This window comes from Liolophura sinensis, chromosome 7 (assembly GCF_032854445.1).
Source record: "Liolophura sinensis isolate JHLJ2023 chromosome 7, CUHK_Ljap_v2, whole genome shotgun sequence".
NCBI classification, from domain to species: Eukaryota; Metazoa; Mollusca; class Polyplacophora; order Chitonida; family Chitonidae; genus Liolophura; species Liolophura sinensis.
Window position 1 is genome coordinate 48,548,101 of NC_088301.1, and position 23,367 is coordinate 48,571,467.

Here is a 23,367-nt window from a genome sequence, read left to right on the forward strand (position 1 = left end):
TGTTTGTGCGAAATATTTGGGCTATATTTCTATTGTACGGAATTGTAGAAATGATAGGATAACTAATTTTGTGCCAGAATATGCAAAACTTAATCACAACTTCGCAGATGGGTAGATATAGTAGATATGTGTAAAGGTGTGCACGGCTAATACGTGAAACCCCTCAGGTTTCGGGGCTTTGGCGACCCCTGGACCTCACCTGATATATTCCTATTAACCATCGGTGATCTCAATCATTTATCCCATAAATGTTCATTTTTCCGGTTAATAGAGGCATGACATATCGTTTTGATATGCACCACGTGTAATATAAATTCCGACATTTTAATAGGTCCGTGTAGGCCTATCCTACATTATTCTATAGGCCTAAAACTGTGTGCTTCTCTAATTTTGACATTATCCAGATGAAACCAATAACAGGCCTATGTACCGCACGTAAAATTCTGTTAGAAATCAGTAGGGCCTACTTTTTATTTATAAGACCGTTCGTGATGGCAACATTTTTTATTAAGTTAAACTGTCAGTTGTTTTTTGAAAGTTGCATCGCGTGTACTCAGCGCAGGTGAAATTTGTCTGTCTTTAGACAGCAATTCTGTTTGTAGTAAAATGTAATATTCTTGTTTTAAATATTAACGTATTGAACGATATATTGTATAAAGCACACTTTTGATATGTCTATGGTATAAAAAAAAAGTCGTAATGTAAATAAATTTGGCCTGTACTGTCTTATACTCCGCCATTTACTTGTCACTTACTTATGACGCTTCACTGATGACGCGATGTTATCACTACGCGGTTAGACGTCGGCGCAGTTTCAAAAAAGGTTAAATCGTAATGATTTTTTCCGCTATAAATTTCCAGTAAGGATGTGCCATTCGTGACCCTCGATATCAAATTTATTAAACTCGAGTAGTAGTTTTCATCTGTTGCTCCCCGGAGGCTCGGAACAAATGAAAACTACCACTCTCGTTTGATAAATTTGATATCTTCGGGTCACTCATTACATAGGCCTATCCTCTATACATCTCAGTTATTATTATTTGCAACCGATTGCTATTGGAATCATATCTCGGATTTTATTAACTATTGCTTATCTAAAAATCTCATATATACTATATTAATCATTACATGTATTCTGGTCTCGGCATTTACAATATGGCTTCACTCATAAGGGGCATAGGCCTATTTGCAAACTTTGTCATAAACATTCAGAACAGAAAGGAAATTTCTACCACCGCTGATGTTTTTAATGGGCTATATATCGCTATATAAACACGATTTACGATTTTGTACAGATGGCTGCCTTTTCTCGAGAATAAGTGAGATTTTGAGCATTGGTTTTAATGCAAACTGTAATTATAACTATAATAACCTTTTTAAGTACGCCAATGGTTAGGTGTGACCATTTGCCAGCTATCACGCTGCCATCACTGCTCTGGTTTTAGGCCTACTCTCTGTACTGTATACGTCTTTGATTATATTTCAAAGCCATTAATATGGAACGTTTAAGAGCCATGTATAATTTAAGTGCATTTGGTAAGAAAAGATAATTGAAGATCAAATCCGTAGCTTCCATGCTCATAGATATATATTCTATCAAACATAACTGCAATAACTTGTAGTTCTAAATGCGGCGTTAAAACCCAATTATATATTTCATAATTTAATGGATATGGAGTCTTATGTATACCTGTCTGTCGATATTTCCATATTTGCCGTAAGCACAGGGTTGGTGCTTACAAAGGTGTTTGAGATTATCGTGTCTCAACTGCCTACTGATGTGAGCACCGCTGTAGACACAAAGGTAAACCAAATGGTTAGGGCCACGCACCGATCAATGTCCCCTATATATTAGGCCTACCCACTCGGGGAGCCCGTGCGAACGCGGCCTGGCATACGGAATAATAGCTTGGTATCGACTGTCGCCGTGTAGAGGGATGATTTAACCGTGTATATAGTGTTGTTAAATGTCAGAGCCGTTATTCACGTCTGTATTTCAGGGAGGCTGGCAGCTCCTCCTCACCTGTATGCTCAGGTAAGCCCGTGATTACCACAGGTGAAGGGACGGGCACACCTTGCCACTGCAACACAAAGGGTACCTGGGTTCGACGAAACGACGTTGGGAGGGTGCGCGAAATGGCGAGCTATGGCAGACAGTTTTGGTTGATGTTCTGGAAGAATTGGGTGCTACAGAAGCGCAAAGTTTGTGTGACTGTCTTTGAAATTTCACTCCCCATTGTGTTCGCCGCGATTATGGTGGTCATCCGAATGCAAAGTGAAACCACCACTGAAACGTCCCCGACGACCTGGAAACCGTTTCCTGTGGAAATGGATGAACAGACTGCGTTGAGGGTTAGCCGTGTCCTGTTCACACCAAACTCAAGCCTGGCTCAAACCATTATGTCGAAAGTCGAAACGACGCTGGGGATCACAGGTAAGTATTCAAACTTCTACTTTCCATATACGTTACATAATAGGCCTACTATTGATCTATCTTTGCAATGATACACCTCTACGCTTATGACATTTGGAACGTATTTGTTATTATATATTTGCATATGCATACTACGGTGCACGTGTTATGTATATGGCGCGTTGGGAAAATAGGCTACTAATCTAGAACTGTACAATGGAAACGTGAACACTGGCCTGATCAGGTGTGTCTCGTTTGGTCGATACGTGTAGGCCATATATATGAGCTTACCCTGGCGATTCAGAAGGTCATGTATATTCCCATTCAAATGTACAAGTGAAATTGTTGCCTTTCACACTGAAAAGGCATGGACAGTACTGTACAATGTACAACTCTGTGATCAACTGAATAGCTGTATGTTTGATCACTATGAATACACATCTGTGCGTAACGTATAATTGCATGGCAACGATATTGTTATTCCCGAGTACGAGCAATGCGGATAATACTAACAGTTGTGAATAGGCCCGTGTTCTGTTATGATAACACCTGTAGGGAAGTCATTGGGGGGTTGATCAACAGAATCATTAGCGATGATGACAGTTCCACAGCCATGCTACTTTATAATGATGGATCAATAATGACAGGCGCAAAACTCCTGCCCACAGTCATCCAGTGACTTGTGTGAGGTCGACAGAACGTCGCGACGGCGTGGGTTAAAATAACACAAAATGCTTGGGGCTCGCCTCTGCTTAATTCTTTGTCAAGTAGATTTGAAGACGTAATACGAATAACTGGCTACTTTGACGTTGCGAAGATGACGCAGTAAATAAATTTGTGTTACCAGAGGTTTGGCAAAACAATCCATTTTCGCTGATCAAATCGAATTTTTCTCTATTAACCAAGAATAACTCAAACTATCGCTTTTCAGGAAATTTCAGACTCCTACCTGTAATTTTTATAGTGGTAATATGATTTTAAAGTTTGAATAATGTGACAGGCATTATGAATTTTACGAACTTTGTTGCCGATTTTGAACCCTAACATGTTCACAAACGAGACTGATATTTTACGAAAGGTAATTAACTGGATTTGCACTGATCGATTTTCTTACCAAAATCTGTATTAGACCATTTCTCGTCAAGCCTGCTTCATTGGAGTTACACGTTAATGGTTACATAAATGTCCACATGTTGACACGTTAATGCCAAAAACGATAGTTTTACTTTAAAGTTAAGCTGGATTAAATGAATGGAGTAAAAGTGATTGATATCTTGAATGTGTATAATGTATCTTTGAATGTATGATCCTGTCCAGCACATTCAACAATGTTAGCTACAGCTTCAACTGACAATTCAGCGTTGACATTTTCTCTATACACCAAAATGAATATATTGCTCTTCCATATAATGGATCGTCGTCATATGACTGAAAATTGTTGAGTACGACGTTAAACCCCAAGCACTCACTCACTCCATATAATGGAAGTTAAAAGTATTAAATAATCTGAAAACACAAGATATCTGAACAAACAATATACGTGTTATAGAGCCAATTGCAGTTTTCTTATATAATGTACTGTTAATTTAAACGTCCGCAATGACTTTTAGAGCCAGATTTTTTGATATTATAGACAGTCAGCAGTACTCAGCGAAGAAGGTTTATCTAAGGATGCATTCTATATGATGTGTATGCGTGCACTCTTCCGGGTTTTTCAAGTGCGGTGTTCTCAGAAAGTTCCCTTGCTGTCGTTTTTTATGGTTTAGATGACAATAAGCCGTCGGATGTGTCGTCTTCTGCGGTCTTGCATGAAATACGCTGACGACTAATTGCTTTCTGCTAATGTGACTATCACCCACAGGCCTGCCTTCCATCCTCAAATAAACAAATAAATAAATAAAGTAAAGGCTGTCTGTCTATAAATTAATGGAATGGGCATGTGAATATACTCTTTGTAACTCCCAGTAAATCGACCTTTACAGATCTTTACCGATCACTGATTTGCAGTACAGGAACAGGCTCTGTAATGGATTAATAAATTACTCGACTAAATGAAATGGCAGAACTATATTTCATCAGTTGGAAGTTGTTTTTTTTTTTTTCACGGGCGATTTGAAAGTACCCCATCTTAAGTAGACCCAGGCGGTTTTAAAGCTTTATTTAGATTTATAGTAGTCCAATATTATCATCTCTTGGTCAGACAATAAGCCTCGGGTAATATTAAAAGCGTAGCGGGACAGTAACTTGGGTGCCATGGTGATGAACCAAAATGCGGACAAAAAGTGATTTCTCGTATGTGCAACGGTGTAGTTCAAATTAAGAATGATTGGAAATTTGTGTATGGGACGAAAACAGTATATAGCTTGTTTTCAGGAGATATATACTCAACAAAAGTGTGCCTTCGGAAACGTCAGCCCTTTATCATTTATTACGTGGTTGCTGCATGTTTTATTTCAAGTCCCGGATCATTCATATAACTGAAATCACGTCACCCGTGGATAGATGGAGAAACTAGACAGTCTCATGAGAAACCTCCATATCTGCGGTTACGCGGTTTGATGTAAGAAACCAGACAAAATCCATGGAGGAAACCAGACAGAACCCATGAGAAACCTCTACATCTGGGGTCAGGTGGAGGAAACCAGACACAATCTAATGAGAAACATCTACATGTTCAGTGGTTTGAAGGAAAAAAACGACAAAGCCCATTGTGGAAACCAGACAGAACTCATGAGGAACATCTACACCAGAAAAGTTCACCAGGAAAATGCCTGTACATACATCGAATAAACCAGACATATCTCCTGAGACACTTCTACTGGCAATCATGTGAACGGATGAAGGAAATCGGGTAGAGCCCATGAGAATCTGTCATATCTACTGTCAGGTTGATGAATGGAGGAAACCAGACAGAGCTTGTGTGAAACTTCTACATGTAGTCATGTGATTGGATGAAGGAAATCAGGTAGAGCCCATGAGAAACTTTTATGTCTGCTGTCAGGTTAAGAGATCGAGGAAACCACCAGTTTTCAGGAAAAATCTTTTGTTTTTGGAGCGAATTGGTATGGAATATACCGAATATTGAGTGATTATAAAGTGGCTAGAGTAGACATGCGTGCTTTAAGGAGCCAATTTAAAAAAATGCTAGCTATAACATTTTCTTAACTAAAGGATTTATAAAAAAAAGAACTATAAAATGAAGATAGTGGTTTGAAGGAATGTAAGGAAAGTTATTCTAGAAAAATGAAGGCGTATTTGATATAGCTTAATAACCTCTTAGTAAAATTTCTGGAAATGACATCATCGGTGAACTTAAAAGAAACTCGGGATCAGCATCGGACTAATCCTTCTTTCACAGAGTTGGTTTGACAGCTTTTTTACTTTCAGATATTACAAAGCATCTTAAACTGCATGTTAAGAAACAAAACGCCTGACGTTTCATGTGTCTTTTAAACATGAACTAGGCGTCTTACGTTCACAGAACGTACGATAAGCGACAGCAACATGTTCGATGGTATTCTAAATATTAACCAACCAGGATGACTTACTCTATCCAATGCCTCAAACAGGAAATCATTTACCTACCACCAGCTGTGTCAAAATTGTACAGTTCAAATAAAATGAGACTAGGCGTTGGCTATACGTCACACCGAAGCTCAGTACGGTTGCTTGTATAACATTATTGATTTATTTATTTGTTTGTTTGATTGGTATTTTATGCCGTATTCATGAATATTGCACTTATACAACCGCGGCCAGCATTATGGTGTGAGGAAACCCGGCTGTTGTTTAGGGCACGATTTATAAGAATATGTACTTTTATGGTGCAATTGTTCGTCTACCACTACTTATATTCATATTCTACATTTGTTCTCTTTTCCTTGGAGCTATAAATTTTATTTTATAAAATTTTAGATGCTACAGTGTATTTATCTGCCAGCAACCCCTCTCTTCTCTTAATCGCATATCTTTGGATATTACAGTAGTACGCTTTTATACGCTTTTTAACTTAAAAGTTATACGCTTTTATGTTCTACATGTTTCTCTCTTCATTTCAAGCTTGTGTCTCGTTTAACCGCGAGCTCATATATCAGAGGTTATAGGTCTACTAACGCTTGGATATCCTACTTCAGCAAGCATAAAGTATGTCCTAATATACACTCATCATGGCAGAAGTGTCAATATGTGGCATTATATTGGTCAAAGGAAGAACCATGTAGACACTTTATAAATATCATCGCGACTAGCTATCGTATTGAGCACTCAGCACCATATACTATATCGTAGTATACAGGCCAACAGGTAATTTTAGGCCTATTCATCCAAAATTCACATTTGTTTTATATCATTGATGCAGCAGCATTAGTTTACTTTAAGCGTTCCAGCACTAATTACTGGTCGACTGAGAATAAAGCTGCGCTTTGAGTAAACCGACAAGGTTGCAGTTCTACTTGCTTCCGTTTGACCGCATGCAGAAAACCTACGCCAGTGTTTGGGTTACAGAGAATATATGTACATTCTCGAGTCGGCCCATAGATGCAAAAGCTATAATGACGTATAGCCTTTATGCTTTTTTTCAAAGTTATTTTGTATACATGCTAGTGTTATTTCACTTTCAGGCCGGAGTGCGTGAGTGAGTGATGGCTTAGGGTTCAACGTCGTACTTAACAAGTTCTCAGCCATATGCCGACGAGGGAGTCCTTTGAGTGTATGTGCGTGTAATGTGTCTCCTTGTCTTGATACTTGATCCATATAAGTATAACGGCTCGGGTGAGGGCGGCTTACTTGCCTTCGGTAAGTCGTTTCAGTGAAGCAGCATTAGATAAAAGAGTGGTGGAATTCCGTCCTGCAGCAAGGAGACACATCACATGCATTCTAAGAAAAATTGTTAATAACTCGTCCACGGAACCATGGCTGTTGCTATCTTTCTGAAAACTGTAAATATTCAATGTAGAATGTACTGGTTTAGCTGTGGCAAAACGCTTTATTCTTTTGTCTTTAAACATAATAAATGTATAGCGGAAACATATCCAATATAAGAATTCTCGCGTTCTGAGCAGAAATTTTAAGGCGATCACAAATCAGGTGAGTACGTGCAATGGAGTACAGTAATTAGGGCGCGAATCGATACGAGGGCAATATGTAACGTTCGTCATTCTCCCTGGCTCTCCACAGCAGCAAATCCTTGTATGGGGTACGTGGACACCTCAATTGCTTTTTTTCAGAGTAGGAGCAATTTACGACACCTTCCATAGATGTTTTGACAATAACACGTGTTCCTTAAGCAAACGTTTTTCTTAAGGCGTTTTTCGTTACAGTGACGGTTATTTCATAATCTGTGTCATTGTTCACATTGAACCATACACCTAATAAAATAGTATATAATAAACTCGAAAACATTATGCAAAATAATCCTACTTTTTAAGCGCCTGTGTAATTACTGATAGCAATGTGGTGACAGCTTTACAGTTGATGTAATGGTCGTAATGTGTGGCAAACAAATTCGCACACTGAATAACCTTTTTCTTGATAAATTTATTCGTCGAAACAGACAGTCGTCCACCAAAGTGGACATCCTGTGTCAATAATCGTAAAGCCAAGTCCCTACTACTTTTGTGCCAATGTCCTAGACGAGGACGTGAGGTTCAACAGCTTGATTTCATTGATCAAAACAATGGCAATGTTATCGATATTAGAAATGAGCTGTATTGAAAATTCGAATTTCACGCCATCGATCGAAACAATGTTAATTTGCTTTAAACCATATCACTAAGCAACGAGTAGTACCGAATATAAAACACTTTTAACCGAGCTAATAAGAGTCTCTTCACCTACTGCCCATAGTGTATAGAACAACATTTTGAAGGCTGAATATGTTTCCTGTTTGAACATGGAGGAAACCTCATTATATTTTGATACTTTAATGTTGGCTGCTGTGTCATTTGTTTCCACTAAACACCCATTCTCAACTCGAACAGGGTTTGTGGGGTTTTAAAGCCACACAAACTGCCGTGAACTCACGGCCACCTTTGATATGACAACATTATCCAGATTAGATATACTGCTATGCGTATATGGAACCAATGAATATCCTTAGGCTTGCGAATGTAAATCTTATCACACATACAACCTATGTACTGTTTTTTGTGTACACATTCTACATTAGACGACATTTGCATGCAAAAATTCATCACGACACATTGTGTTTTGGATGTATTTATGTCGTAAAAGGTACCATCTGCTGGTTTTCGCAGAAATATTACACAGACCGTGCTTCGAAATTTTGGTTTCCATGGTTGCGCACGATAAGTAAGCAGCCTCAATCGAACTGCGTTCATCTCGGCTTGGTTTATTGTCAGAGGACCACAGTTGCGTAGTTTACATCCACAAAACCCCGTGACAATCTAAGTATGAAAACATGAAGCCCGCAATATTTGTTCTGTTAACGACTGGTCTGTTTGTCTGGCTGCTTTGCAGGTTTAACTGCTTCTGTGGCCTGTCTGCTTTATTTACTATTTATATTACTATTTCTTACTTATTTTTTCTCGTCGTCATATGACTGAAAAATTGCTAAGTGCGATTTAAAACCCCAAGCATACATACATACATACATACAGTTTTCCTGTATGCTTTATTGCCTTAATTACTTGGTTCATTTCGATTCCGAAATGCTTGTTGGCCGTACCTTAGAAAAATCATGTGGGCAATACATTTTGTTTCTTTGATTGGAAATATTAATTACCTTGATTGTATACAGTGACTAAGTTACACACTTTAACACAGGAACTCTTATCTCCATTGTCAGTCTATCAACCTCGACTCTGTACACGCTTGACGCATTAAGTTACATGTCTGTTTAATATTTCCTCAACCGACTGGTTTCTTGTCTGATTTTCCCTCAGCTGAAGGGTTTAGCTCTGAGGCCAGTTTACTCGGTGGGTATATATACGACAGCAATCCTAACACTATACTGGCAGGCGTCGTATTCGAATTCAGTGAGGACGATACCATGGCAAGTTTCGGGACTTCATCCTCCATTTCCTATCGCATTCGTCCAAGGTCTGAAGGTATTAACTGGAGGACAAGAACCACATACCCCTTCAGACAAACGACAGATCCGCGCAATGAGAAGAGTAATTCAGGAGGAACCCCATGTAAGTAGATTGGATTCATCCCCGGATGTTCTGTTAAGATGAGAAACATATGTGGTTTGCAAAGAAATCATATAACATGTTCCTATAACTGCTTTGTGAGACGGGCACTTAGTTGAATAGTAGTAGTTTGGATCCAAAGAGTAGTTTGGATTAATAACCAAAAATGGTTTTACAATTTACAGTAATGCAATTACAATGCAATATATGAAAAAACTAAAACGAGTTCTCAAAAAGTATTTAAAAATTATATGTTAGAATAACAGTTTGTTCATATTGGGGATAGTTTCGTGGTCTCCACTTCAAGCCACTCAGGTCCAAGCTGTGTACTCTATTGTTTCTACCTCTGACAGTCCATGTATAAGATGATGCGATATACGTTTCGTGATTAAGTATATAGCGTGTATGTATTGGTGTGTCAAAGAAGAGTTGACCATAATATGAAAGACAACAGAATGGAGAGTAAAACCAAAGAACGGACGACAGTGTGGCAGTTGGGAGTCTGGATTTTAAACTAACTGTTCATGTAAATTTCAAACTCTTATAGCAACTCAGACACTCACACTCCAAGCGCCGAAACTGATATTCATATAGCGGTCCATGCTGGATAAGGCTGTACAAGAACCCGTCGTCTGTTGCAGCTTATTACTTGTTGGGGTTCTTATCCCTCCAGTACGCTGTTGATGCTGGGATCATCGAGGCCTTCAACACATCTGTCAACCTGGAGGATTATGATGTTTATCTGAACCGGATACCCTACCCGCCATACTACAGTGATCCATTTGTGTTCGTAGTGCAGCTCAACTTGCCATTGTTCGTCATGCTCAGCTTTATCCTCAACGCCATCCAGATTGCCAGTAACATGGCTTATGAGAAGGAGAAAAAACTAAAGGCAAGCCACTAGAATGAAGGCATTATATGCACTTGAACAGCTACTCTAGTAGACACATTTACAACGAAAAGAGAAATTTATGCACGGCTTGGTAATCACATGGTCGAAGATTGGCTGATATTCGAAATAATGAACCATTGCCATAACAGCCCGAGACTGAAAATCAGCATGCGCAATAAATTCAACAGTTTAGTTAAGGTCGATATCACCATTTATCTTACTTCTAAGAAGTCAAATTATCACTGGTACATTTAACTTTTAGTAAAGGAAAAACTAAATGTAAAATCAAAACTTAAACTAAGCCATTTATACACAACAACGACCCATATAATTATACAGATCTTATATCTCCATAGAATGGGTTATAACTAATTTTTTTTAAATGTGGACACACACATTTTAAAGCCAATTTTGACATCAGTGGTATCTTTATTTTCAGGAATCTATGAAGATGATGGGCTTGAACAATTTTATTTACTGGTCTTCATGGTTCTTGAAAAATTTCATCTATTTACTCATCGCTTGTCTGGTGTATTCGGTGCTACTTTGTGTTAATATTGGCAAAACTGAAGGAGTACTGGCAAAAACAAATGGAGTTTTGTTCTTCCTGTTTTTGATGTTCTACACGTCCTCTATCATTTCGTTCAGTTTTGCCGTCAGCGTGTTCTTTGATAAAGGTATGAGATAGTATCATGAGTTTATATTTCATATCTGATTTAGATGGGTATATTCCTAAATTTAACGTTTATTTTTATATACGGTCATTGATAACCAATAGGAAGAATTATAAGTGATGTGCTGTACAAACATTTGTACAATTGTCAGTTTTCAATTGATCTACTGTGTGATAGATATGTTGTGTAAATAACTGGACATTTGTTCATCCTACTTCGGCTTTAATATTTAGTAAAATTATGTCTTATATGTTGTAGTTAAACGCGCTGTATTGAAATCTGTGTGTGGAAGCAGTCGTCCAGCTAAATGGACGTTTCGGAGTTTTAGTGCTCAACCATACTCCATACAGCGCATGCGTAGCTCCCTACATTCGCAATACACCATTGCCACCACTAGTAAATTTTGTACAGAAATCTTGGCCCCGTCGAGGCCACTGGAGTCACAGTGATGAGGTAGGAAGTGATGTCGTGAAACCAAAAGAATTTGTCACAATCTTTGTTTCTAACAATACTTTATATACGTTCAGTCTCTCTATCAGAAGTATGCACAACATGATTCTAACCAAGACCTGAAACAATTTTATTAACGAATGCTCATTAAATAGTTCCGCAAAAAGACACCAGTGGTGAAGCTAAGCCTAAGCAGTCCCAAGTGCGACGCGCGGGCTCGAATAGTCAAACCAGCCTAGCGGTGGCAGTGATGTAAAGCTACTGTAGAGAGCGACGCATGCGCTGTAAGGAGTATGGAGCTCAACTCAGCTTCCCTTTTATTCATAGAATATACCTGTGTAGAATAATAACCGCATGGTCTTGCGTATTGCAGCAAATTCTGCGTCGGCCGCCAGTGGTATCATCTACTTTGTCAGTTACATCCCATACTTCTTCATCCAGAGCAATTATGAGACGATGGGGAAATCGTTAAAACTGGCCTCCTGCCTCTTACCCAACGTGGCAATGGCCATGGGGATTACTGTGATTGGTTATCACGAGGGCACAGGTGAGACCCGCCAGGTGTTTTAACTTTACATCATTCTCAGGTGAACATTAGAGTAGCACTGCTTGTGTAAAGCTACACTGGTAAACATCTGGTCGTGACCAGCAAAACGATAATTTAATTTCCACAGTGTAGTGCGTAATTCCAGTTCTGTGTACTTGACTTAGCTCAGTAAATGAAATATTGGTAGAAAATTTGCCCACCTGGAAATAGTTGCTATTCAGACATGAAGCATGCATAATTGTAACGCCCACAAAAAAATTATCCAATATGGCAATTGTGGTAGGGGAACACCTTATGTCAGGTGGTATTGAAATCAGATGTAACTGCTGTAATAGGTATGTAATTAACCAAAACTAGGTAGAGAAGTACACTGGTATCACGTGCATGTTCGTATATGAAAAGTTTGCTGGATTCCATAGTGTATGAGGCGGATGGCTTGACATCCGATCCAAGGTTATTATTTATCTCTCATCTTTCGCCAAGGCTCGTCGTCATATGACTGAAAAATTGTTGAGTACGACGTTAAACCCCAAGCACTCACTCACTCACTCTTTCGCCAAGGCGGTCGTTTTGAGTTCAAGTCAAGCTCGTGCTGGCTTCCTCTCCGGCAGCATATGGTCGTGGGTTTCCCCCGGGATCCCTCCAACAATAATGCTGGCCGTTGTCATATAAGTGAAATATTCTTGAGCACGGCGTAAAACATCAATCAAATAAATAAGTAATTTTTGTGTTCCTAGGCATTACCGTGTACCCCGTGTACTATTATATAAACCAGAAATTCTACGAACCTCTTATACCATGACACAAAATATGTGTGACTACAGGTGCAGGGGCGCAGTTCTCAAACCTGTCGGATGTAGCAATAATTGACGACGACCTCACCTTGCTGGAAGTGTTCGGGATGCTTCTGATAGATATCATCCTATACATGGCGATCGCGTGGTATGTGGACGCTGTCAAACCAGGGGCGTTTGGCTTTCCATTACCTCCCCATTTCCCGTTTACAGTAAGTCATCGTTTAGTAAATTTATACCTTCTTAAAAGGACACACCCGCTTGTGACTCCTATAGCGGAGTATTTTTATATAACAGCCATGTAAAAAATAACATTCATATACTAATATTACTTTAGTGTTGTTGTGCCATCTTCTGTTTTGCCGTAATTGTTTACTCATGCTTTCCGTATGTTCATTACTTTCTTTAGAAATGGTACTGGTGCGGCACAAAGAAAGGCTTTTCTATGTATGATTCAGAAGAACAAAACCAAGATGTCAGCACAGAAAGATCGGAATTCTTCGAGAAAGAACCCACGGGGCTTGTGGCTGGAGTTAGTATAAGAAACTTGTGCAAAGTAAGTATGTATGTCGAAGAAACTTTATGTATCCCAACAATCACAGATGGCATTATTGTATTTTCACATTGTATGCATTTTGGTATGTGCTCACCAATCTTCGCTATAAAAGACAAGGAGCACAAGAGCTATTTGTAAAACCAACAATTTACACGCTTACCACAAACAAACCAAAATAATGAACGAAGCAAACAGTGAGGCCGGTTCCTTGTATAACAGAAAAATACTTAAAAATCGACCATTATATCTGGTAGTCTTGCTCAAGAAAATTGTTGTGCCAGCCTCCCTGGCCAATACTGAAGGGTAATGTCGTATTGAAACATTTGGTCTCTTAGGATAAGCATGTACAGATCGATACCAATGACGTCTAATAAACTGCAGTTATCATCCCCACGTTTTTCTTTACCTATTTGTGCGTAAGCCTTGGTGCTGGGGAGAGTGTAAATTGCTACTATTCAAGTATTTACATGAACAGTTAGAATTTACCAACTTCCACACGATCGTCGATACTCTGGTTTTACTTATGATGCTGTAAGTCTTTTATATCTTAGAGAAAACCAAACACATGCATATCATCAGTGTAAAGACAAGCATGGTATTCCGATTTTTCCTAATTGCAGACGTTTGGTAAAGGTAGTAAAAAAAAAGTGGCCGTAGCAGGCACAACACTAAACCTGTATGAAGGCCAGATCACGGCGTTGCTGGGGCATAATGGAGCCGGGAAGACAACAACCATGTCAATGATTACAGGTAGGAAACTAATATCATTATAATCAAAATCGTTTTTCCAGTTCGGATACAACACCTTGCAATGGGACCAACCACAAAATGAATTAATTATGAATACTGAGAAATCGTAGTGGAGCAAGTTGGCAACTGTTCTTATTGGGTGACTATTACGCAAGATAATTTATCATATTTTATAACAAATCTGACATATAACAAGTTAATTGACATATAAAGAAGCACAACGCAAACAATTTCATTTTATATTTAAACGATAGTTTAGTGGATTCAGTCGATAAATGCAACTTACTTTGTTTTAGATGTTTTGAATTCCTTTTAAACATTTCTAGGTCTAAAGTAAGTTAATGTAAATCACTGAAGAGAGAAATTGTTTGCAAAAATGTATACCAGTTATAAATTGTCTATATTTGGCTGGAAAATCTCGACATTTTCGGTTTTTTACAATGTTCGTGTGGATAACTGTTGTTTTTTTTTTTTTGGAAAATGTCTACAAATGATCCAACCTGGACTTGGCCAACGGCAACCCGAAACTACAGGGATGTTGTTGTGTTGTAGATAATCCGGCTACAAATATTGATTCTTGTTGGCTTACATCCGGTGGAACTATTCACTATGTATTTTAGTCTTGTTCCTGATCTTTGGCGCAGTGCATGTAATAGTATATCTGTTCAATATGTCGAGTAAATTGAATCTACATAGTAGGTTTCCATCAACAGGTTTTCTTCCTCCCACGAGTGGAACCGTTGTGGTTAATGGTTTTGACATCCGCAAAGACCTCTCCAGCGTTCGTTCAAGCCTCGGCCTTTGTCCGCAACACGACATTTTGTTTGACAATATGACTGTTGAGGAACATCTATTTCTGTTTGCACAGGTATAACGTATAATAATCACATATGACATTATTTACCTTGAATTTCAATAAACATTGGATAGCAGTGAGCTCATTGGAATTGTAGTTTCCCATTCTTAATCCGGCTAATTCTAATATGTGGCGTTTTATACGCAGATCTGGCACATTCATTTAAGTTAGTTTATTTTTAGCTGTTTTCACTAATATTATGGTGGTCAATGTTCAGAAGTAAAATATACCTGACAGGTAATTGCATGGGGAGCTGGCTTTGATTAATTAGCTACATTTGTATGGTGCTGGGCTTCGGTTGGAGTCTAAGTTTCCTTAGTCTGGTGAGTGGATGTCACATTTCATTTGATCTTTTTTTCTTCTTACCAGTTAAAAGGGTGCCCCAGTGGGAAAGTGAAAGAAGAAGCGAACTCGATGGTTAAGGTTTTAGGCCTTGAAGCGAAGCGAAACGCACGGTCCTGTACATTGTCAGGTGGACAGAAGAGGAAGCTCTCAGTGGGGATAGCGGTAATAGCAGACTCAAAGGTAACACGATATACTCTAATTGCTGTTAGAGGAATGAGTCACATGTCATGTCAGAAAATGGTCCGCGTGAAAGGATCTCTTAGACTTCTAAGCCCAGAATATATATGCGTAAAAATATAAAAGTTACCACTGTAATCGGAGCCAGCGTACATTGCCAATGAATGCTTATATTTGAACAGACTTTAAAGCTCTAATCTAACTTTGTGTTTCAAGTCATCATTTAATGAATCATGTGAGATAAGTGATATATGGAAATGAAATATTTGTCTTCAGCCCTAAATAAATTCAGTGGTAAGCCAATCTTGAAACAAAGCGTTATCGAAAAAAAAATACATTTCTTGTTATAATGTCCAACATTTAAAGATGTTAGAAATCAAAGAAAGATGGAAGAAATCCAGTCATCTATTGAAACGACTATAGAGCAATATACATAATTGTCAGTCAATCAATCAATTAATTAGTGGGTCATTCATCTTTTTCGTACATGGTTACAGGTAGTGATTCTGGACGAGCCCACTTCCGGTATGGACCCGGACGCCCGCCGACAGATCTGGGACATCCTGATGAAGTACAGAGAAGGCCGGACTTTGTTGTTGACCACGCACTTCATGGACGAGGCAGACATCTTGGGCGACCGCATAGCTATCATGGCAGAGGGAGTTGTCAAGTGCTGCGGATCGTCACTGTTCCTGAAAAACAAATACGGTATGAGTGACATTTGACACCTAAAAACATAAACACGGTATGACAGTATTTTGACACCCGGAATTAGAAATGTGTATGACATTGGATTGATACATGAAAAGCAACGACAATATAACAGAAGTTTGACTCCTTGAAAACAAAGACTTGACAAACATATTATACCTAAAGCGGAGAATCGGTGTGGGAGTACTTCTAGACCAGGACAATAAACACAGCATCATACATATTTGATACCTTGAAATCAAATGGACTATCATGGTCGATTATCAAGGAAATGGTAAGTGTAGCTAACTTTGCCTCTCCTGAGTCTCTGGGAGATCCTATACCCAACAATGTAAGTTTCAACCAGGTATAATGGAAAACCTCGGTGGATTTGACAATGACCTTTTCTACAGCGTTATAATGCTTATCTAAGGCAATACCTGTGCACAGGTGTCCAGTTACTGTTTCGTTAAAAGTAGCACGAGATCTCTTGATTCCTTTTTTTATTTCAGGTGCTGGTTACCACATGGTAATGGTAAAGACGGACCAATGCAATGTTTCCGCTGTCACACAACTGGTCCAAAGCCACGTGGCATCGGCAAGCCTTGAGAGTGACATCAGTGCCGAGCTGTCATACAGGCTCCCTCATGAACAGTCATCAAAATTTGAAAACCTGTTTTTGGAACTCGAAGAAAAGAAAGAAGAACTAGGTGTCTTAAGTTTTGGAGCTTCTGTCACAACGATGGAAGAAGTATTTCTTCGGTATATAGAAAGATCAAATCTGCCGACACGTTTAAAATTTCAAATCTAATTGTTTGTTTTTCTAATCTATTACACAATGGACTAGATTGTTTTCAGTCAGCATAAAAAAGCTGAATTTGGGAACACGCAGATCAACAGGCAGCCCAATTCTGGTTATTTTTGGCTGATTTTAATAGAAAACGCGGTTGGGAAAATAAATACACATAAATATTACAGCCTATAATGATCAATATTTCGGTTCGAACGAATACCTATAAACTGGCTTAAATGAACTGCAAACGCACAAATTATTTAATCATTGAAGCTGGTTGATTTGCCAATGTGCTGTGTCGTTCGGCGTTTCAATGTATAGCTTTCTCTTGACATCTACAATGTAATATCAAAGACTGCTCGCTCGGCATGGTTGTGGTATACACGAGCATACCTGCAAAATTTGTTTTATTTATTTTTTGATGGATTGTTAAAGACGTCCTCAAGACTTTATCACTTATATAATGGAGGTAAGATCTACTGGTGGGTGTAAGAAACCGGATTGCCCGGAGTAAACTACCGATCTTTGCAGGGTACCTGTGATGTCCAGATTTGAGCAGGTTTGTCGTATGAACTCGGTGTAAACCTAATTGTTATCAAAAATTATGTTTCCGTTTGTTTTTGACGAGTCCAGCAATTAGATGATTCTTTGAGACATATAAAACATAGTGAATTTGACCTAAAATCGAACCCGATTAACTTATTTTGCCTGATTCTGAGAATTCTATTTAGGGCATAAACAGTATATTTACAATCATATATACACTACATGAACTGAAATATCAGAAATGGCAGTAAATTAGATTTTTAAACAATTGATGATGATTTTCTGACAGGGTGGGAGAAACCAGTAGTAAAGACGACGGGATGTCAGATTTACATCACCATCAACGACCTACATTGTGTTACGAAAACAAGGTTTACGTCGAGAATGAAACCCCAGCAAAGGCAATGGAATCAAGCCACAGCCCTATAAAGAATACAGATACACCTACAACTCATATTGGTAAAATAAATCATTCATCGCTGACCTTTTATGAGATAGATTACCAATAAACCATGCCAGGATGCCTTTCTAATTAAGAGGTAGATAGAACCAGATAAGGGATCTGGGTATTAGCACTGGGCATAGTTTTCCTTGCTGAATGAGTTCATGTATCGATTTTCTACTCTGTTGATTTTAAATAATAAATCATTAATACTTAAGAACAAATCACCAAAGGAAGAACCTTGTGGGCGACCCTTGCATGTACAACGTCTAAACGAACGTAATGGATGTGCCTATTTTTCACTTTTTTCTCTCCCGTATTTTTTTCAGATTTTAATCGTGACATCCGGAAAAACACGGGCTTTTCACTGTATGCGCAGCAGTTCCAAGGAATGTTTGCTAAGAAGGTGATTCACACTTTCCGAAATAGGGTTGTGACTTTGGTACAACTACTCCTTCCTGTGATCTTCACAATACTTGCGTTATTAGTGGCCAAAATAGCGGAATATACAGAGCCCTCACCAGAACTGGTTTTGAACTCTGAACCTTACTCTTCTAACGTTGTACCCTACACAAGTAGCCCTACTGGAAACGCCGAGGTTACGGCAATGGCGAAAAGTTATGGTGATTTTGCAAACAGAGCATCAAGTAGTCCTATCTTAGTAAACGTGACAGGAGGCGCTTACACTAATCTCTCCGACTTCTATTTGACGGATGGGGAAAGTTTGGATGTTTATTCTTACAACAAGCGCTTCATCTTTGGGGCTGTTTTCCAAGCCGCTGTACCGCTTGCAGGTATTAACAAGACAACCGTGGTAGGATACTTCAGTGCCCAACCCTACCATGCCGCCCCGGCTTCCCTGGACTTGGTGATGAATGCTCTATTTCGATACTTCACTAGCTCCGACAGGACCATTGTCACCAGTAATTACCCTCTCCCAGATACAGCGGATAATCTGGCAGCGTCAAACGGCGGAGTCGCCTTCTCTGTGGCATTCAATATTTTGTTCGGATTGGCCTTCTTGGCCACAAGCTTCATCATATTCTTGATTAAAGAAAAAGAGACACAGTCCAAGCATGTCCAGAGTGTCAGTGGTGTACATGTCATTACGTTCTGGGCAGCGAACTTTGTCTGGGACTTCATCAACTTTCTGATCCCTGTGGGCGTTCTGCTCGTGGTGTTCGCTGCTTTCCAGACAGACGCCTACGTTTTAGAAAATAGGCTGGGTCTGGTTTTATTGCTCTTCTTGACATATGGTTGGGCAATATTGCCCTTCATGTATTTGTTGCATTTCCTTTTCAAAACACCTTCATCAGGAATGGCAGCACTGACCATGGCTAACATAGGCACAGGTAAAATCTTTCATATCTCATTATTGTTGTTCCACGCAATACTCAAGAACTCATCGCTTATTCCATTGGGCCGGTTTTAAAGACAGTTAAATGTCTTAACATGCAGATATCTGTCATACATGCAATCCTCTGATCTTGTATGTGTAGGTAGAGTACATGACAAAATATCAGGCTCGTTCGTGTACACTTTTAATACTACTTTTATAAACATGCCTTCGGGAAAATAATAAATAAATGTTTTACCTAGAATACAAAATATATACGGCATCCATATTTCCATATCCATATTTCCTCGAATATAATTACACTGCCATTAACAAGGAACTTGTGATCGCTTTATATTGCATTGTAAACACTTGTGTCTGGCCATTGTAGGTCTTGTGACCCTACTGGCAGTGTTTATTCTGAAGACAATGGATATCGGTGAAAGTCTGCAGTGGGTGTTTATGGTAATCTTACCCAACTACTGCCTTGGCCAAGGCCTTATCGACATTTACACCAATTTCGACTCGCTCACAATGTGTACGAAGTATAACTTCCAAGGACCCTGTGATAAAGGTAACTCAGCACTCAGTACTGCCAGTCTTGATTCATTGTGGCGCTGTTGAAGAGATTATAAGGATACCTACAATGGGGAAGCCATTTGGTGTTCTGAATGATCGAATTACTCGCCATTGGCACATTTTGCATATGTTAATATATTCATAACCATGCACCATATTCTTTGGTAGCTTTCACGGTTTCCGTCGGGGCATTAATTTAGTACGGAAATCCATTCACGCACTGTATATGTTGTTCTTCGCCGTTATTGATAATTAGCTGACTTAACTCCATATGCATAACTATGACGCAAATAACAGTGGGCACCCACACAAGACCAAACACGGGCCGTGTCCCTCAAAGCAATAATATACCTAAGTTACCATGGTTACATATACCTTTAACTTCCGTCTCCATGATAATTGGAATCGAGTCAGCATAGAACATGACGTTATAGTGACCTCTGTTGCCGTCTATCTATAACATGAAAGACTACTGCATGGGGAGTAAAACCCGGGCAGCAGCGACATTTTAGTTGGCAAATGGACACACTTAACTGGTGAAATAAGGCCTCAGATCAGTTTACCTCAGCTAGGGTTCTATTCTAACTGTTCATGAGAATGCACAAAACGAAGGAACTCATACGCCCCCTAAAACACCTCTAACCAAAAATAGAGTGATATTTATATTTTATTGGATGTGGCTGGTCTAGAATTGCTCAAAATAAACATTTTGTCTGTAGTATCATTTAAAATGTTGATACTCTTTTAGTTCTTGTCTTTTCTCATGAAATTAGTGGCGTTGAGCATTCAAAGTGGTCTTCATTTTACAGATAACTGCGGGTCGTTCTGCATTCTGTACCAGGAAGACTACATGGCATGGGGCGAACCTGGCATTGGTCGTTATCTGGTGTTTTTGGCTGGGCAAGGGACAGTATTTATACTGCTGGTGCTTCTCATTGAATCGCGCAAAATAGAATCAATCTGGTACAGAGTCCGACCGCCCCCGCGCCCTGCTGGCAACGCGGACAGCAGTCTCACGCAACCCGAAGATAGCGACGTGGCTCAAGAAAGGAAAAGAATTAACAATTCCAGTGTGCCGATGCTTCAGAAAACAGACACTTTGATTCTGCAGAATTTAAGTAAATACTATGGAAACTTCTTAGCTACGGACCACCTGTGCCTCGGGGTACCTAAAGGTGAAACCTTTGGCCTTTTAGGTGTGAATGGCGCAGGGAAGACAACTACTTTTAAGATGATGACAGGGGAACTCATAGTGTCTGAAGGAAATGCTTTCCTGAGCGGGTATGATGTCAGGAGAAATATAAAGAAGGTAATATAGAGACTGGAAATGTACGTTTTATGGCTACGTCCTATTGTTGTCAAAAATAGGCGAGACGACAGTTTTTCACTGCTCAGTCGTTCTAGTGTAAATGAGCCATAAAATATAGGACTACATTTCCATTCCACATATGTATACGCTCCTGTGTACAATATAGAGGTGGTCAAATCCACTTTATTGTGCCGAGCTATTCCCTCTACAGTGTTCACTAAAGATTATCAGAAGTTACTTTATTATGTCAGTGGTTACAATTATGATCGGTTAGAAATTCTTTGAAAATTTTCAGGTTCAGCAAAACCTTGGCTACTGTCCACAGTTTGACGCATTAATAGACCAGATGACTGGCCGTGAAACATTGAGGATGTATGCAAGACTACGAGGGATTATATCAAAGCAAATTGAGGGCGTTATAGACAACCTTCTGAAGGCGTTGATGTTGGAGAAACATGCTGACAAAAAAACTTCAAAATACAGGTAAGTAGGTTTACATGCCCAAGAGTGCAGCTAACAAGAAGCTTTTTACACTGATGCCTCATTATCATAGAGCCGTGTGATTAGAAATTCTCAATTTCATACATGGAAGTAGTCATCTAAATCTTACTTCCACAACGTATGTTTCAGTGGTGGCAATAAACGAAAGCTCAGCACAGCAATAGCTCTGATTGGAGACCCACCAATCATATTCCTGGATGAGCCAACAACTGGCATGGATCCTGGTGCACGACGACAACTTTGGAATGTGTTGGCTGATATTCGTGCCAGTGGACGGACGCTCATTCTGACTTCCCACAGGTAAGTGCAAAATTTAAATCCAGCTTAACACTGAATCAAATCAGTTAATCCTAATGGAAAGCTGTTTCATGAAAATAGTGTGGTGCAATGTATGATTTGCTAAAGGATTCGTACTGCAACATATAAGCCAGCATGTCGTTTGTTCTCAACAGCATGGAAGAATGTGATGCTCTGTGTACTCGCCTGGCAATCATGGTCAACGGAACCTTTACATGTCTGGGAAGTTCTCAGCACCTGAAGAGCAAGTTCGGAACAGGCTATACCCTGATCTGTAGGGTAGCGATGCCAAAAGAAGGGGAAGATTCTAAGGTCGGTCCACTGAAGTCTTTCATCGAGTCCAAATTTCCGGAGAACCTGCTTATGGACGACAGACAGGGCTACGTCAGCTATCAGCTGACCAGTTGTCGTCTTTCGCTAGCTCATATCTTCGGGACAATGGAGAGGGCAAAGGACCAGTTCAGCATTGAAGACTATTCAGTGGCCCAGACTACATTAGAACAGGTGTTTCTGAATTTTGCCAAACACCAAAAGCAATCGCCACAAAGCAAGGGAGGAATGTGTTCCTGTCTGTGTTGTTGTCCGTAATTCTATAATTTATTGATATAATTATAACTTATTTTTGCACAGAAATCAGTCGACAGGCCCCGAACCATATTAAATAAAAATATACTTGTTAATAGTGCTTGCAATTTGTTATAAAACTATATTCCAATTATTCTAATGGTTCGGTGTTAGCTTTGCTGCTCAAATCTATGGATGACAGTAAGTGTGTCATCGTGGCATTTATGATACATGAGCAAAAAAGTGTGCAGTGTGGAATTTTTAACATACACGAGAGCCTAATTATATGTAGTTAACATTACCATTTGAATATTCAGAAAGTCATATTATGAACTGCTGATATGTTGCGTAATATATTGATAAGAGTCGTGCTGTTAATGCAGTTCGTATTGTATTTGTGTTCATTATGGCAGTCTATATAAGGCAACTGTCTGTCAAGTTTAATGCAAGTCTGTCATAGTGATTAGCATTTGTAGCCTGCGAAGGAAGTATTCAGCCTGCGGACCGGCGTTCATACCCACGTTGATATTTGTGTAATGGTTTTTGCGGCAATTCTTGCAGACGTGGGCGAAATGTGTGTGTTGTATGTGCATCACAGCGTGAAATTTCAGTCCCCAGACATTGTAAACATTGATATTGCATTAGGCGGTTAAACTTACAGGACCGCCTATATATTCATATGCGTTCATTCTGGCTATACAGGAT

General features: G+C 39.3%; 1 protein-coding gene across 1 annotated transcript; it reads left to right on the forward strand.

Annotated features, from left to right (window-relative positions):
* Positions 1 to 1,949: 1,949 nt before the first annotated feature.
* Positions 1,950 to 22,859, forward strand: LOC135471227 (phospholipid-transporting ATPase ABCA3-like). Its single transcript, XM_064750354.1, has 19 exons — positions 1,950 to 2,434; positions 9,316 to 9,567; positions 10,206 to 10,456; positions 10,896 to 11,133; positions 11,954 to 12,127; positions 12,952 to 13,133; positions 13,331 to 13,477; positions 14,098 to 14,227; positions 14,941 to 15,095; positions 15,453 to 15,608; positions 16,103 to 16,313; positions 16,808 to 17,057; positions 17,924 to 18,093; positions 18,406 to 19,428; positions 19,804 to 19,986; positions 20,801 to 21,300; positions 21,596 to 21,783; positions 21,931 to 22,101; positions 22,254 to 22,859. Exons 1-19 carry the CDS (start codon positions 2,137 to 2,139, stop codon positions 22,684 to 22,686), a joined length of 5,112 nt encoding a protein of 1,703 aa, XP_064606424.1. The 5' UTR covers positions 1,950 to 2,136; the 3' UTR covers positions 22,687 to 22,859.
* The last annotated feature ends 508 nt before the right edge of the window (positions 22,860 to 23,367 follow it).